This window comes from Zootermopsis nevadensis, unplaced genomic scaffold (assembly GCF_977971745.1).
Source record: "Zootermopsis nevadensis isolate Lab colony 2312 unplaced genomic scaffold, Znev_1.0 Znev_ptg000016l, whole genome shotgun sequence".
NCBI lineage: Eukaryota > Metazoa > Arthropoda > Insecta > Blattodea > Termopsidae > Zootermopsis > Zootermopsis nevadensis.
In genome coordinates, this window is record NW_028259148.1 from 5,466,072 (window position 1) to 5,484,771 (window position 18,700).

At 41.0% G+C, this 18,700-nt stretch overlaps 1 protein-coding gene across 2 annotated transcripts in view; it reads right to left on the reverse strand.

Annotated features, from left to right (window-relative positions):
• Positions 1–1,026: 1,026 nt before the first annotated feature.
• Positions 1,027–18,700, reverse strand: part of LOC110836816 (multicopper oxidase 3) — a 33,070-nt gene continuing 15,396 nt past the window's right edge. For both annotated transcript variants that reach the window (XM_087349446.1, XM_087349445.1), the window contains exons 2-11: positions 17,325–17,424; positions 13,567–13,687; positions 12,657–12,867; positions 10,392–10,603; positions 9,197–9,404; positions 7,686–7,879; positions 6,820–7,009; positions 5,298–5,507; positions 4,343–4,561; positions 1,027–2,877 (exon numbers count right to left, since the gene is read on the reverse strand). In XM_087349446.1, the coding sequence (XP_087205572.1) occupies positions 2,726–2,877; positions 4,343–4,561; positions 5,298–5,507; positions 6,820–7,009; positions 7,686–7,879; positions 9,197–9,404; positions 10,392–10,603; positions 12,657–12,867; positions 13,567–13,687; positions 17,325–17,424 (1,817 nt within the window). In that variant the 3' untranslated portion in view covers positions 1,027–2,725. The remainder of the gene's footprint in view (positions 2,878–4,342; positions 4,562–5,297; positions 5,508–6,819; positions 7,010–7,685; positions 7,880–9,196; positions 9,405–10,391; positions 10,604–12,656; positions 12,868–13,566; positions 13,688–17,324; positions 17,425–18,700) is intronic.

Here is an 18,700-nt window from a genome sequence, read left to right on the forward strand (position 1 = left end):
ACATGCGACGCATCATGACAACGCGCCAGCGCACACCGCCCTCAAAGTTCGGCAGTTTTTGGCCTCAAACACCATGGCCGTCATCCCGCAACCTCCTTATTCGCCGTGTGACTTCTTCCTCTTCCCAAAGATGAAAATTCAGCTAAAGGGAAGGAGATTTGAGACGATAGAAGAGATTCATGCAGAATCGCAGATGGTGCTTGACAGGCTGACAAAGAATGATTTCCAGGGATGCTTCCAGGCTTGGCAGTGGCGCTGGGATCGTTGTGTTCACTCCCAGGGGAACTACTTCGAGGGTGATGGATTAATTTAATACCTGAGATAAGTGTACGGGTTTTTATACGCGCAGTCTGGAAACCTTTCGATCGCACCTCGTATACGTTAGCAGCCATTTTAAAGCATTAAAACCATTTACTAAACATCGAATGATCTATACAATACGTGTTACTACTATTTCGATTTGTACCCACGATCGCATAAATTTTTAAAATATATATTTTAAGTCACCAAATGCAGAACTACAATTGACCGTGTAAGATAACCCAGGCAAAGCAAGTGATGATCACCGATTTCTTTCCCACGAGAAAACATTCTACGCTGCGTGGCATGTAAACCAACGTTTTTTTACTTGCTAGATTAGTTTTAATATCCAAGAACAGTTCAGTATAATTATCATGTAATAATGCTCTGATAATTATTGTAATAAATACATTTTTTAAAAGTTTATTTATTTAAATCTTACAATTATGTTCACTGTACGTTTGGCATTTCGTTTTATAAGTAACTCTATCTATTGGCGAATTTAAGAAATTTTGAATGAATTGTGACGTTCGTTATAGCGAATGTTCGTAAATTGAGCGTTCGCAAACCGAGAGTTGCCTGTATTGGCGAGGGCATGAACTAATGTAAAGAAAAGTGAATTTCCGCGCCATCTGTTGGGAAGGCATAAACTAATGGGCCCGGGAACATGTTCTTGCCGGGTTACCTCCTTGGGTATCCTGTAACCCGGATAGAAACATCGAAAACTCAAAGCTTTTAAGATACTTTATTAAGGGTTTTAGGAATACATATGGTATATACTAAAATGGCTGTTACATGTATCCTTATTAATGCAAAATAATTGTAACTATAGCCTAAAACATTAAAACTACAGCCTTTTACTTCAAAATGTCTATTCTATTGTCTGTATATTCTAAACCTTTTCTGAAGTAATGAAGTTTTGGGGCAGTGTTTTTTCAGAGCCCTAAAACCAATTTGGGTAACTTAAAATACTATTTGGCACTATTAAGCACAAATTTACGTGGAACAATATGTTGTATTTAACAAAGAACTTATATTCTTATTCTGATACAAAATAATATTTTAACTTGTATAATTATCACAATTTTATATCGTTATTCGTGTTTTACATACCTATCTCCGACAAATGAAACGCAAATATCTTTCTTATCCATTCGAAGTCCATTACACACATCACAGAGATTTTAATACGATATATACAGCATAAATATGCAAATTATTAGAAAAATATCAAATGTCTTGTAAATAAAATACCGGTAGAGTGATTAGGAATACCAGATTAATCACAGAGATGTATATAACTCAGTAAAACAACAATCATATAAGAGAGTTATTACGAGGAACCTAAGTACACTTACACATCAGTATTGTTTGTGCCGTCTTAACCTCAATTTTTAACGTAATTGAATTTTCCAGAGAAGTCGAATATAAATCGAAGTCAGTATCGAAGCGTATGCATTTCAACTGTTTACATTCCTTGAGGCAACTGACTGTCGCAACAGATTGGATAATCTTACATTATTTCATAATTGATTTGAATGTATATTTCTCCATTAATTACGTAATAAAAGCTTTTCAGTACCAAAATAAAGATACTTAAAATGAGATATAAATAGCAGCATCAAGCTTAACCCTTTTACAGATGCTGCTAGTAAATCAGGTAGTCAACAAACTGACCCCCTTTTGAAGACCCTTTAGGTTCTTGATCGTGTTCACAATAGCCCGTTACTGGACTCAACTCTGTCTCAGTCCAAACTTTTAACCATATTTTCTTTAAAGCTATTTCATTATCACCTTTCCATCTCCCAAGTGGTTCTTTCTGTCCGGGATTTCTCGTCTTCTCATCCTCCTTGATTTGAGCACGCTAAAAAGCCTTTTTGGTGAACTGTATAAATTATAAAGCTCATTACGTAACTTTCTGACGTAATTTTCTGTTTATTAAGGCCATTTTTCAGAGTCCTTGAGATGTTAGTTGCCCAAAAGAGTCTTTTATGAAGCCTTGGATAGTTTACGTCGCGATGTAACTTGGGTAATTGTCGCTGAGCTTCAAATTCGATAGTTATGCCCATTTGCAACAACGCTCAGCATAATTTCGAACACAGCAGTGAATTAATAACCGTTATAAACATTTTGAAATGATCTATGTACATAATTTGTTACTTTACGCAAATTATTTGTTGATTATAATTCTGTATCCGTAAGACCTACTTCAGCATACAGCATGTTCCCAATCAGGCGTAGACAAGCTCCTTTCAGATCACTGGGACGGACATTTCTTGATGTTCAGAATTTGCTAGCTTCCATGATCTGCGTCTCAGAAAATAATTCTAAATTTCCGCCGAAACGTTCAATCTCATCACAGTTCCAGAAGGCCATCACAGATGGTACAGGGCTGCTTCAGACGAATCTATCTGCGTCACACTCTTCATATGAGGAAGAATTCTGGGCCCACCCAACTTCCACACCGAGGGAAATCTGTGGGGGTTGGCATTACATCACCGGATTGGCCCACGTGAAATACGACGTCAAATCCGTTTGGCCAATACGAGAAATGCTGGTCGTGAAATAGCCAATATCCTGTGACAGAATTAACGGAATAAATTAATTTTATTATAGATGTGATAACGTGCACAATAACAAATCTGTTAAGTATTATAAAGTAAAATGGCCAAGAGTTTTATTTCGAACTTGACCTTAATTCGAGCAAATCTCTGGAAGACTGCATTAAAATAGGCCACGATATCTCTCGTCCATATTCTTACCAATTCAACGTTTAAAATTATCTTATCATAAAACTCGATACAAGGTAATTCAAGGCTCTATCGCCAGACTTTAAAAGGATAAAAACGAAAAATACTGAACTTAGGTCGGGTGATCAGGGAGGCCAAGACGTTGGTTCTTATGCCCATCCACCGTTAACATCTGAACCATGCATGCTACATGGAAAAATGTTCACATTCCGAAAGAACGGCCCTTCCAAGTTCTTTTGAACAGGTTGCAAATCATACAGACCAGTTCGATTGCTTTATGTTAAGATGTCAGGGTCATCGGGCTAATTAAGATATTTGAAAGACGTTTTCCATTAACGTTGGATTGGACCCAACAGAAATCCTCAAGGGATTAATTAATTATAAATTATCTTAAAAACTTTTGGCACGACGACAAAACCCATATCATCATTCTCAGATCTCACGCGGAAATTATTTTGTTATAAACTACACGTTTAACACTGTTAGCCTACTATCGTGACTGAAAACATTTTCCCTTGTTCTTTAATCTAGAGGATTAAAAATCTAGCTGATATGGAAACCAAAGTTTGTACATTTATGCTTTGCGGTAACCGAACATTCTTCGAGTTCAATTATACTCACAGAAACAAGGGCATATTAACGTGAAACTATGCCACTGTTTAAAATGAGTCCTACTTCTGTCGAAATGTACATTGCGGTTTCTTGAAAAAAATTGGGAACGTCTTACATTTATGCAGATTTATGCGATGACGTTACTTTTTAATTCGAGTGTCTGTGTGACCTGAAAATGATGTTTGTGAAAGGACAAAAGACTGACTAAATTCCATGTCGAATAAATCTGTCTTCACCGTTCGACTATGCTTTTAGCCTACCATCGCGTACTTTTTTTGCGTTATGTAAATCTTGGCCTGATCTTGAACGAGACAAATGCGCCTCCATGTGGCAAACACGAAAATTATTTATAGTTTACTTAACGACGATTTCAGTCTCTCAAACTACAGCATCTAATGAGAGAAAGAAGACGAATGATGACTTGGAAGTGACGTGAAACGAAGATTTCGTGGCCTAATTTAAAATACTATCCCTGCCATTTGCCTTGAACGCCTGAGTAAAACCATGAAGATACCCGGTCTCCGGGCCGAGATTTGAACCCGGGGGCTGAAGAATAGAAATCAGTAGTGCAAACCACGACTTCCGGTTACCTACAAAATGCGTCTTAATATATTGCGTATGTTAGAGCAGGTTTTTAATAAATAAAAAAGTGGTGAACATTTTGAAGCAGGTAACGTTACCCGGATTGTCTGCCTTGAAGCGGAGGGCGGCAACCCCGTTGCTTCCTACAGTAACCGTGTCCTTGAGCACGGGATTGACTAGATTCCGAGACAAAAGCGAGTCTTCGCTGTCCAGTTGCTGTATGCGCTGCAGAGACGTTGGCTGTTCCAGCCGAGTGGCACCCACCACGTGGAAACTGTACCCGTGCAGGTGGACAACGTGACCCGACTCGCTGCCTCCTGTCAGAAACACAGCAACAGCTTCTATCTCTCCGTTCGTGTGGATAGTGAGACCACGTTAATCCCCTGGGTCTAGACGAAAGCGTTCTGCAGTGTCCCAAAAGTCACGCAGACAAAGCCGAATGTCATGCTTATTAAATTTATTTGTTTTATTTAGTGTTCTGTCTGACGACAGGTCCATATGAACAGGATCCTTCCATCCTTTTCTCGGACTGGGACCTGTTCATATACGTTCTTGGCAGATGATCCAGAAGTGGTTTGCCATTGCCTTCTTCTGTGTGTGAATGGAGTAATTGTTGGGATGCCACGGAGAAACCGTGGAAGCCCCCGGAGGAAAACTCCGTGTTGCCTAGACCACGGCCTTGCCCAACACAAGTTATAAATTCGGGCACCGCCGGGAATCGAACCCGAGACCACAGGATTACAAGGCCAGCGTTCTAACCGCTAGACCACCGTGGCGGTTCTTATTAAATTATAATTATATAATTACGTCTACGACACGTTGAATTTTTCAAAAATAAACACACAAAAATGTTGAAAACAGCACAGACTTGTCAAATAAGCAACGAATACGAATAAACTGCGATAAACCACCAAGTTCTTTGAGTGACAGGGGTCCAGTGCTGCCACTGAACACGGCAAATTGAAATTTCTCTATCGCACTAACAAAAAATTTACCTTCAAACTTGTGGTGGCTTGACTATTTAACGCAGTCATACCAATTGCTGGTTGTTACCTAAGTCCGCAAGGATGAGCTCAACAGTGGCTCCTAGCGGCAAATCAATGACATGGACACACTCGCAGATCGGCGAACCCTGACATCGGGATGGCGGCGTCTCCTGCTGGCACAAGAGGTCGGGATTCACGTCCTCGGCCTGGGTCAATAGGGGTGACGACGGAAACGTGAAGGTGAAGTTGTTCAGCTGAGGAACTAGAACGCTGGCTCCTGCAGATAACCAACGAAGTTTCAGTACTTCTAAGCACGGAACCCATCAGCATTAGCTGTCTTTATAAAGAGCGTTCGCGGATAAAGTTGAACGCAATTATCATTTGTAGCGCTTGGCGGCAAGTACTAGCATTACTAGCCGGGAGACGAAAACGAACATTTGCGTTCAACTTCATCAGTGAATGCGATGTATTATGATTTTTTGTAGATAAGAATCATATTAAATGTAAATTTTGTGGCGAGGGCTTTACTTATGCCGTACTTAGAAGATTTCTGAGTGATATTAACATCAGTGTGAAATAAGGACCAAACATAATCGTACTACAAATTGTAGAACACGTTTGTTCACAGGAGGTTCCGTAAGTATTGCTGATTATGGACGTTCTGGGCGGTATCTACTGTAATAAATTAACCAGCGTATCCGGGCCAACGTAAAAATCAGTGGACGTGAAAGTGTATCTAAAATTACCATTAGTCATGGAAAAAAATTCACTGCCTGGCGTAAACTTTTTATTTCGATAGAACTAGGAAAAGCATGCAATTACGTAGAAAAACTTTCCCAACTATTGTGTGACTCTCGGGCCAAGATTTAAAATAAATTTACTTTTTATTTCTTGTACTCCACGTGCCGAATGTAATTACTGAACAGATGTACCGATAGACTTTAGCTAATATTCTTTAATATTTAAAGTAACTTTTGGGTATTTTGACGTAAATACGTCTATATTTTAGGGTCAGTGTTATTCGGCAAAAATGTGTTACGAAAAAGTGTTACGAAAAAGTGTTACGAAATAGTGTTACGAAAAAGGGAAACGAAAAAGTGTAACTTCATTGCTATGTTACTTAGGAAACCTCATCTGTTTACTCAGCATTGTTGTTACCTAGGAAACAATATATAAACTTCCTTTCCATATAGACGTATTTACGTCAAATTCTCCGGAACCGTGGTTCCACTATCACTTTTTTGTAGACACCATCAAATGAGGTGCTGTAATACGCATTTGTTCTGCTTTACGAGTCCTTCCTTATTGGAAAGTGAAAGTTCTTCGGAGAGAAGGAAGAACACATGTAGCCTGAGGACATAATTAGCTTTTGCTTGCATAATTCCTCCGCTGTTACAGTAGACTCTCTACTACTGTACGACGTGTTCGTAATCGTGAAGTAACTAAACATGGTGGCAGATCAAATAACAGCGACTGCAAGTTTACTTAAGTGAAAATACAACTGGATTCGGAATCTCACTCTCTCTAACATACGGGCTCAGCCTCATCCTGCGTAATTTCTGGACAGTGGACCATTTCCTGTCACTTGCCTGGATGAGGTGTAGGAACTTTATCTTCTGACAGCCGTTTGAAGTCGAACGCGAGATACAGAGTGATGTCCACTTTTCTGTCTGTCAGTTCTCGCCCCATCTTCTGAAGGGCTTTGACATCCGAGAGGCACACAGCGTCGCCGTCTCTATCCTCCGACACGGTGCAATGGTCATCCACTGTATTAAGAAGCTGGAAGTGAATTTGACAAGTCAGAGCAGGCGACGCATTTACGTATCGGGTCTTTCGTGGTCTGTTTAAAAACCCTGCGACTCTGAAGTTTCTAGGAAAACGCCGGTCCGACACGGTAAGATTTATAAACACTTTGAAGGAACTTTCTTCGTCATCCTTCAGGGTTGTCGTTCCCCCCCAAAAACGTCGGTAACTTTTACTATTTAAGCACGATGCTGTACCCAGAAGACTCTAAGAAGAGTCCAACTCTAGAAGTTTACAGTCGCTGAGCTCGTTAAGAAATTTGCGTCTTTTATAGAACCCAAAGGTTCATTACTGTCATTATTAGTTCTATCCTGATTCAATCTGTCCCACGGAATATTTCATTTTAATATTATCCCCTAAATTGCCCGATTCAGAATTAATTTTAAAATGCCTCATTCTTAAGACGTGCTTTTTTCACATTTTAAAATGTCTTAAATTAGGTCGCGTCTTACAATTGATGGCGTCTAACAATCGATAAAATACAGTATTAATGTTTTAAATTCGATTACTCGGACGGAATATCGGCTTATCGCTTGACAACGCAATACAGACGTAATTGAACCTGATTATAAATTCCGTACAAATTATTTTTAATCTTACTGGTCCTTAATTAGGAGACAAAGTGACGGTTGGAATCTGGCGTGAAACTCACAATCGAACTGCTGGGTGTCGGCTGAACATCAGGAGCCCCTTGGACAACGGGTTCAGCGCCTTCAGGAGCCCCCTCGTACTTAAGTATAGCTGCTCCCTTTATAGCCGAATTCTCACAGTGGTCTGCAGTGAGGACGTTAAGCCAATAGGATGCCACAGGCTGGTCAGAGGTCAGCACAAAGTCTGTTCTTTCACCTGAGAAACGCAACAACAAGAAGGGAAAATGGAACTTAAAAGATGATTTCAGTCATCGTCTGCAAACACAACTTCACTCTTCTTACCATCCGCAGATAATTCACTCTATCCTACAAGTATTTATGAATATCTGTCGAATTCTAACTCCGAATGTTTAGTCACCAGTATCAAAGACGCGATTTTTACCAACCTACGTTACAACGTTGGAAATATTCCCCACTCCCTCTCAAACATTCCCCACGCCTTCGAGTTTCTTCAGGAAAACCAATGTTCCACATTTATTCCATGTCTTGATCTAGCAGCTAATGAATTTTTCAGAACATTGCAAAAATTACCCCTTGTACGAGGTGCGATCGGAAAGTTTCAAGACTGTGTCAATAGAGGGCGAACCGGATGAAGTACGAGATTCTGCCGCTAGGGGGTGCGGCCTACATTCATAGTGAATCAGTGTGCCAGCCGGCATCATCGAATTAGCATTTGTTTCTTAGTTACGGGCGTTTTGGTAGTACATTACACCGACCCTCCTGCGATTTCGGAATGGCGTGTGCGTCAAATTTTGCCAAAGACTCGCCAAAACGGCTACGGAAACCTATGAAATGCTAAAGCAAGCATTTGGGGAGTCCGCAATGGGTCGTGCACAAACTATTGTGTGGCATTCACGTTTTAAAAATGGCCGAACCTCTGTCAATGATGACGAGCATTCTGGACGACCATCTTCGAGCACAACGCCCGAAAATGTTACGAAGATTCGGCAGGCCATTCACGAAGATCGACGTCGTACCATCAACGACTTGTGCGACATTGTTGGGATAGGCTATGGGACCTGTCAGCTGATTCTAAAGGATGAACTCCACATGCGACGCATCATGACAACGCGCCAGCGCACACCGCCCTCAAAGTTCGGCAGTTTTTGGCCTCAAACACCACGGCCGTCATCCCGCACCCTCCTTATTCGCCGTGTGACTTCTTCCTCTTCCCAAAGATGAAAATTCAGCTAAAGGGAAGGAGATTTGAGACGATAGAAGAGATTCAGGCAGAATCGCAGATGGTGCTTGACAGGCTGACAAAGAAAGATTTCCAGGGATGTTTCCAGGCTTGGCAGCGGCGCTGGGATCGTTGTGTTCACTCCCAGGGGAACTACTTCGAGGGTGATGGATGAATTTAATACCTGAGATAAGTGTACGGGTTTTTATACGCGCAGTCTTGAAACTTTCCGATTGCACCTCGTATCTGCATGCAGTCTCCTCCATCTACAATCTAAGAACGCGTCATGCCCTGGAGCTAGGTTAATTCCAAAGCCTAGAGGAATTTTCTGACCTGCTGCCATAACGAAGGATGCGACATCTCGCGGTTTTATAGGGTTGCCGTCGAGAGAGATGACGCGGAGCACGTGGTTGGCAACACTGACGGTGATGGGGCACGATCTCCCGCCCCCAGCATACGCCACCCGAAATCTGTATTTCTTCCTCGGAGCAACTGTGAACGTGGTCAGCGGGTTATCGCGTCTCTCTGACCCTTCCATCCGCTGCAAAAGACAGAGGCACTCTCGTTACTAGACTTGAGCACGAGAAAGTAGGAAAATTGTTTCATTGCGGTGTGACGAGGCTTCTGGGTGGATGATGGTACAGTGTTACGGCAATGCTATTTCGTACTTAGTAGGCTCCCGACAAGAATCTCTATTCTAGCCGAGGGTTTTCGTAAGATTCGTGGTCCACTCCAGAAAAATACTGAGATAAGATCTAAAACAGAACATTACGAATTCCTTTAATATTATTACAAATGTATCATTGACGCTACAGACCAAATATTCGAAGTGAGAAACTTATATTAGCTCAGCTGTTGAAATCTCACATCTTTTATGGAGCTCGAAGGTTGTTCATAACCGTCTTCACAACAGCCCGCCACTGGACACTGTCCTGAGCCAGATGAATCCAGTCAACATCCACACCTATTTCGTGATAATACATTTTCCTTCCATCTACCTCTACGTCTACCAAGTTCTCTCCTTTACTTTTTTCTAGTAATGTTAACAGATTCGCTATAGGAAGACAAAAGATTTTGAACTCAATGGTAGGAAACGTTCCGTGAATTTAATCTGCTCGTAATTTGATCATTGCAATTTTAATCTGTTGCTGTATTCCAAATTATTTTAACTTTACGACTCATTTAAAAGAGAATTATTATAGTGGCATTGTCAAGAATTCTGGTGAAGAGATGTGAACACAGAGCAGCTTGAAACAATGGCCAACGCAACTACGATGCAGTACAGAACCCGGGACAAAAATGTGCGTTGTGCCTACGTCACTAGTTTGCATGTAGAAGGAAAACACACATTTACTATGTAAACCAAAGGCAAAACTGAGACGCTACGAAGTGTTGCTGCTTTTAGTATGAGCAAAAAATTCCTCCTTATCTGTTCCTCGTACTTGTAACGGACATCGAACGCACAGATTCGTCCCGGCTACTATATAACACCCACAGTATCATGAAGGTTTATAGAGGATATACTTACGTCTGGCTGAGAGCGGCCATTTATGAGGAGAGACGCCATGTTGGTACCAGGGGTTGGCTCCAAGAGCCTCTGGATGGCGAACCCACGGCTCCACTCATTGATCACTATAACGTGGTTCGGATCGTCCACGTCGTATTGCTTGAAGTGAGGGTCTCGCTTCGGAGACTGACGAACGACCAGTGCTCCGAATATACCGTCGCTAACTTGCGCTCCTGTGAAATTACAAGCGAGGTAGCAGGCGTCTTCTTGAAAAGCTAAAGCCCGCAAACTATCTGTGTCCAGAGTCAAACAAATCTGTTTCACACCCTTCGACTACATTTTCCTAAGATACATTTTAATATTATCCTCCCATTTATGCGTACGTCTTCAGAGTGGTCTCAGGTACAAATTTTCTCTTGAGCACTCTGTACGTCCTTGCTAGCAAATGGTAAGACATGATGAGGCATTCGGAAGACTTCTACCAGAAGACAAAGCACGAATTCATGCCCCGATTAGCATTTGGACTATCGATACCACTGTTCGACCTCCAAATATAGTGGCTATCGAATTTCAGTTTCTCACTCATTTTCTTCATTTGTAACGAATGTTGTATTGTTTTAAGCTTTAAGCTTTTTCTCACGACGTTCCTTGCATCCACACTGGAGTAAGAAACCAAGACAAAATAAATATACCCTCGACATATTTCAGATACCTGAAGAAAGCAGACGGCAAAGTGTAAAAGGAAGGCCAATGAAGAGTTGGAAATACGATTCTATGTCAGTTACAGAAGAATCACTCATCGCTGTGATGATGGAAGCAGCAAGGACCTCTGAAACGTCGGTAAACGTTTACCATGGAATTACAAGCCAGAAGACATCTTTGTACACGCCGTCTCAGGAACCTCGAAATCTTCAGGAACTAAGTTGTCCAGCTCGTGGAAATGGGAAGAACTAGTTGTTACATAAAATTTCTAGAAAGTTTCTTACGAAACTCGATAACAGGTTGCGTCATAATATAACCAGTTATCATGATAAATTACACAGTAAAATTACAGGTAAAATGGAGCAAACGAAAGTTATATATTAGAGGATCATAAAACTACATATGAAGACTTCTAATGTCATTTCTGGCCTCCATAGGAACGAGCACTCACTAAGGAAGATTAGCATGAATTAACGTCCCACCAAAAAGTGGTTCTTTACATTTCCTTCATCGAAGAGTCAGACAAGATTGTAAATACGACCGAGCCGCAGAGAAATGAGCCAACTAAAATGTACATGAAATTTTAAACAAAATAATTCGTATTAAAATAAGGCTCTCATGACAGGAAGAACGAAAATTCTAATTGGTTGTATGAATTTTTATAACAAATTGCAGCTTAAATTAGCTCGTTATAATTAGAAATAGACAATATCTCATTTTTCGTAATACACACACACACTGGTTCATCATCAAGTTTTATTCGACATGTGTTATGTTTTATTTTCAAATGTTTACGTATTCGTGGCAAGTAAAGTTTCGTACTATCTCTTCGTAAGGCGAAATTTTGTGGTGGCGTCGTCTGTCTCTGCAGTGTAGTGAAGACAATCTGTGAAACACTGGGATAACATTGGAAGCCAAGGTACAATTTGCTCTGAGGAGAACATTTGGACTTAAGAGAGATGAAGGAAATCGTGTAATTACTCTTTGGTATTGCCCTTGAACAGCATTATTATCTTATTTTATTTAGTGTTCTGTCTGACGACAGGTCCATATGAACAGGATCCTTCCATCCTTTTCTCGGACTGGGACCTGTTCATATACGTTCTTGGCAGATGATCCAGAAGTGGTTTGCCATTGCCTTCTTCTGTGTGTGAATGGAGTAATTGTTGGGATGCCACGGAGAAACCGGGGAAGCCCCCGGAGGAAAACTCCGTGTTGCCTAGACCACGGCCTTGCCCAACACAAGTTATAAATTCGGGCACCGCCGGGAATCGAACCCGAGACCCCCCAGGATTACAAGGCCAGCGTTCTAACCGCTAGACCACCGTGGCTACTTGAACAGCATTATGGAATCAAAACGTAAAAGTAATAATTACAACAACAAAATACAAAGTTCTAAGTTCATGACACTGGATGACAAAACGAACATTCTACGTTTGCGTTCCCATCTCCCCATTAATCCCATACAATTTTAAGTTATTCTAACGCGGTTTCACCGTACGCGGCACTTTCTTTCTACGCATCTCCCGCGTTGAGCAAGTTTACTTCAGACTAACCTTCTTAAGACGTAGTTAAACACAATACCTGTATGCGCGTGCCATATATGAGTCCCTGCTCTTGAAGCTCGGAACTTATACTGGAATGTGGTTGAACTAGGAATGGGGCATTGCGTTACCATGGGAACACCATCCATGATCGGCGTCTCTTTCTGAGGCTGACCCCGCCAGTGGATTCCGAACCCCTGACCTGGCACCCGGTTCACGACGTCTATTAACAGTATGTCGTTCTCGCACACCTGGAACACAATATCGTTCACAGAGGCCAGAAGTATCTTCCACGTCAGTACTTGAGGATCTTTAAATCCGTGTGTAATCTCGAAAAAGTGCGAGAACGTTTCAAATTTTATTTTGAACTTTCGTTATTTCTCGACATATACATTGGCTGTGAATATGTCCTAGGGTTTGGACTACATGTAGGCGGGACTGCCTCGAGAAGATTGTCTAGTGTGAAACTGGTAGGGCGATTTATTAACAAAGGCATGATCAAAATTCCGAGTCATATTTTAACCGCGTAAGTTTTTCTAGCATGACAGTGATTCTTGGACCAAGTGTATCAAAATTTTAAGAAAATATTACTGCATTTTTTTGTTTTCAAAGTATTCTTACAAAATTTGATTTTGTCCTAATAAGAATTGTCAGAGTTACGTGGACTCTACACTAGGTAAACATACATTAGATTTAAAAACGTTTTGGAACATACGTTTTAGAGAAAAATGAAACATTTACGCTCAATACTTTTTTCTTTAAATCTTGCGGTTTTAAAAATAATCAAACAAAAATATCTGTACGCTGCCATCTCGAGATCATAAAATCTTACGTTGGAGTTCTTGGGCTTGTGCACTCCGGATATTTGCACTACTCGTATTTTTAAGAGACTGCATAATTTCGTTTGCAAGCATCTCGGAACTACACGTCTTGTTTCCGTCCCTGCCTACCTGTATGACAGGTCCCGGTAGCTGTCGGTTGGCTGTGAGCAGTCCCCTCTTGAAGCCATCGGCAGTGACGCAGTACGTCCTGAAGCAGTCGGATGCATTCCGCGGACAGTCACCGCAAGACCTGTAGGTACAGATTCAAGCGCTTTTAGGTTAATATATTCAGTCTGTTGAGGTTGGTAAGGACGACGGACTTGAAAACTGAACCGTTACAGGGACAGTGAAAGGCAGAATGGCTCGCTGTTGGCTGATCCACACTCTAGACTAATTATCCGACGACATGTGCCATTTAGCGAAGCAGTTTTCTCCAAGTGTTAAGGAGATCAAATCAAGAAGCAATTGAATGACGGAACATACAGGGTTCTTTGGTAGACTCTTGTAAAAAATTTAACAGTTACAAGAGATTTTTGTCCGTAGGTTTTCGAGGCTGGAGTTCAATGTATAACTTCGGCTTGAAATGGCAACTGCAATGTTCGCCTAAACGTTGATTATGACAAGACATTCGAAGCGACTGTCACCATAAAGTCGAAGATATACACATACAAGCAGTAACCATCAAAATCGCCTCTCTGTTTCCTTTTGCTACAGAGAGAAACATTTATTAAAAATATTTCATGTGCTGAACGAAGTGGCGTCTAATATTTGCAACGTCGTAAAATGGATTCATATTGTAATGTTCTTTTCATTGGAGTAGAAAACGTTTGTCTATCATATTTTCATTTTCAACCACTAAGCTATCATATTGTAGGAGCAGTGGACCTCGGTCTGTATGTTTCGATTACACAGCTTGAAATGAGTTACCACTGAAGACGTGCCCACCGTTGAACCACGAACAGGGACGTATTATTTTACACAGTCTGTGGACATGATATTTCACTTGGGAGAAGCAGACGTGGATTGCCTCTAGATATGGCCCAGTACGACATAAATTAAGGTTTCAAATTTGCGATCGTATTTTATTTAATGGCAGTAGGTCTCCCAGTGGAAACCACATTTGTTTAGGTATTTTGTTTTGTGGATAAACGGTTAACGTGATCAAAAGTATCAATAGTACGCGCCAGACAAAAATGCAAAATACATGGATGTTAAAACTGGGTCATAACACAAATGTTATTAGTAAAATACATAGCGATGAAACATCGCTTTATTTGCCATCTCCGACATAGTTATGCTGATTTGAATGGATTCAGCAACTCACTGATGATTACCTTCTGTAAAGCCACAAGAATCCCGCTGTTGGCTCTCTCTATCTGAAAGTTAACTTCTTTGTTCGTTTAGTGAATAAATACGACTCCGGCTTTAATGTCGTCCAACGATTCAGTTTTGCAATTCATACTCTGCGGACAAAGCCGCAACGTAACCGCAGAACCAACTAAAGTATTGCCAATAAAAAAGCGAACACCACAGGAGGATTATACAGAGTGGTCCCTTCACTAGAAACCGAAGAATTTAAGCAATAAAACCACTATAAATGCACTGATGATGATTACATTTCGTAGAACATATCACGGCCTTTATGAAACTGAATTCCGTCATACAAGGTCCCGCAGGAAGTCTAGGGGGCTGGTTAAATGTAGGGACCTTGAAGATTTCTGTCTTCTGGGTTGTTGCGTTGTGTAGTCTGGTAGATGTAAACATCGCCCAGGCTACACGGCGCAACAACCCAGAAGACAGAAATCTTCATCGCCCTGATGACGGAGGCAGTATGGCCTCCGAAACGTTGGTAAACATCTACCAGACTACACAGCGCAACAACCCAGAAGACAGAAATCTTCATCGCCCTGATGACGGAGGCAGTATGGCCTCCGAAACGTTGGTAAACATCTACCAGACTACACAGCGCAACAACCCAGAAGACAGAAATCTTCATCGCCCTGATGACGGAGGCAGTATGGCCTCCGAAACGTTGGTAAACATCTACCAGACTACACAGCGCAACAACCCAGAAGACAGAAATCTTCATACTCGTCACCCTGATGACGGAGGCAGTATGACCTCTGAAACATTGGTAAACATCTACCAGACTACACAGCGCAATAACCCAGAAGACGGAAATCTTCATACTCACCGCTGTGAAAACCTCAAATCATACATGTAGGGACCTCGTAAGTCAGAGGTCTTTTCAGGTAACCCTGCGACCAAACGTTTGTAGCATCTCGTCTAAGCGTGCATGGATGCACTTGGCAACCAGTTTTATTGCCATTTGTGGCGGGACAACATATCACAAGGACTGAGATATGTAGGCTACCTAGATTTGGTCGCCATCGGTGCATAAATAGTGGTTTATTGACGACTGTCTTGGGTCTCTGGCGAAAGCATCACTCTACTAAAAAAAATTCGAAGGGGAATAGGCATAAATGGAAAAGGCTATACGCAAAAGAAAGCAGAGAGACACAGATTGTATACAGAATAAAGGTGGAAGTTGGGGAGAGGATGGAGGAGAAGTTTTGAAGATGGCTGTCCTCTGGGATGCTGCGCCGTGTATAGTCTGGTAGAAGTTAACCGACGTTTCAGAGGTCCCTGATGAACTTGTACCAGAAGACAGCCATCTTCAGACTCGCCGCCCTGAAAATCTCAAATCCTACGGCTTTAGATTTGCTTACCAGTCATGTCCTTTCCCTGTCTGCGCCATTCTTTGATTATGCGTCCGGTAATTAACCATTTCATTCACAATTACGCCTGTAACGATGTCTTCCTGCCTAAAACACTTTCACCCTTCATCCTATCATATGTACTGATGTAGATTTATCATCTGTCTAGCCTAATTGGCTTGTATTTCATATTACCAGTTTAATATATTCAAAACTACATCATCCATTTTACATAAGATATTGTCCGAGTACTGATTCGTATAGTTTATACCAGGGTTTTTCAGTTCGAGGTCCGCGACTTGAATACATTAAACGTTTTTATTTATGTATTATTATGTATTGCTGTTTCAGGACGATGCTGATGATGGAGGCAGCAAGGACCTCTGAAACGTCGGTAAACTTCTACCAGACTACACGGCGCTACAACCCAGAAGACAGCCATCTTAGAGAAGAACATGACCTCATACAGGGGTTTTCAACCCGCGGTCCACCCATTTTTATTTATTGTAGTAATTTGTCACTCTGGATAATAAATATCACAGATCGTTAATGATGTTTTTATTTGGCAATGCTTCTGGCTGTAACTGTTCAGTTTAACTAAGAATGTCAAATCAGGATCTAGGACACGTCTCACGAACAGACATGCGAAATGCAACCAAAGAAATTAAACCTCGTATTAAGAAGTTCGAGCAAAAAGTGATTCAAATAGCTGAGTAACGTTGATGAGAATTACTGAACTTGTTTGTCATAGTCGCCTACGCTAGTACAGTTTTTAATAAACTGCCATCAAGTCTCGAATCTTTTCCATACACATACGACGTACATTTCTCGTCTTAAGTACATGATAAGAAGATTCTGGCCTTCGAGAATCCAGACGCAGGGTTGTGACACATATGGATGAAATAAATATGCATAGACGTCGTTCTCTCTTCCATATGGTCTTGGCAGCAGGCATCCACTGCGGATAGCAACATGTGGTCCGTTATCCCCTGAATAGTATCTGCTCCGGCAATATTTATAAATATGATGATGGAGGCAGCAAGGACCTCTGAAGAGTTGGTAGACCTCTACCGGACGCTACAACCCAGAAGTCAGTCATCGGACTCACCGCTGTGAAAACCTCAAATCCTACACAGTAAGTCTTCGATTCTGGTTACATTGGCCTCCTACCTGCTGAATGTCTGGTAGACCTCAAGCGTAAGTTTGACCCGACAGATCATCGGCCATTCGAGCTCGTTACACGACCTCTCGCAAGTAGGGAAGTCGACATCTGCAAAAGTTAAAATCAGCTTCTGAGCATAACCTTTGCAATACAGTCCAACTGTTCAGTTATTTGTACAATAAACTAACGTAATTACATCATTTAAACCTTCCTTTCTGTTTAACTAATAAATGTGAGTTCAATGACAGACTAGTTTAGGGCAAGTAAGGTTAGTGTAGTTACAATTTGTTTCCGGAGGACTGTCAAAAGTTACATGATGTAAGAGATAATAATACAGGGTTTATACAAACGAATGGCGATTGAGTCACTACTACAACTCGCAACTTTAGATGCATGTTGACTTAATTAGACAGTCACACAGTTTAATTAAAAGAGTTTCTGTTTGCAGGGTTGCGTTGTGATGACTATGGATCAAGAAAAGGTGGCATACGTTCTGTCATTACTGGCTCATATTGAAGACATGTCATATCTTTAGAAAAAACGTTTTGAAATTAATGAAATAAACAAAAATATCGTACATTTAAAAAAATTTAAAAATAAAATAAACAAAAGTAGATTGTACAGTGAGGATACGATTTACCAATCCACTTCATTCATCTGCATAAAAGATACTCAGCACTTGTGAGAATGAATTAAAATGTCAACAAATTAATAAAACCAGTTTTAAACTTCACCTAGAAATATTGAATACCTTCAGCATTGAACCTTGAAAGAACACGTAAATCATGAAGAAAGACCAGGAGATTGAATAATCTAGCACATACTGGCAAGGGCACAGTACGAAAAAGTACGGGTTTGTATGTCAGCAGAGTTACGACTCGAGTTTATTTTGCCACAGTAACTGAAACTTCGTATCTGAAGTTTCTCTCTGTGCTGGCCACAACGAGATATTTCTCATACTTTCCACCACAAATGAGACCGACCGCGCGACAAGCAGTTCTCTAATTATCTAAAAAATATTTATTTTTGCGGTCATGACTAGAGAAAGGGCGAGAAAGTGGGAGACCACAACTAGCCTACAACAAAGTAGCATCGCCGATATTTTAATATTTTTACACTTTTGTTAAAAGTGTTTCTTGTATTTCTTACTATAGCCTATTTTCCACTGGCCAGTGTTCCATCTGTTTTCACGTCACCAGATTTGAGTGTTTCGAAACCCATTTCTAAGTTCAGAGATTAAATTGGTCCGCCCTTGTCTTTCTCTGTCTCTTTTTCGTCTTTCAATGTGTTATATGCAGGTCTTTTTAATTATTCTCTCTTCTTGTAGTCTACGTATAAGCCGTAGACTATCCAAAAGAGACTAAATAGTTCATGTCATCAACTA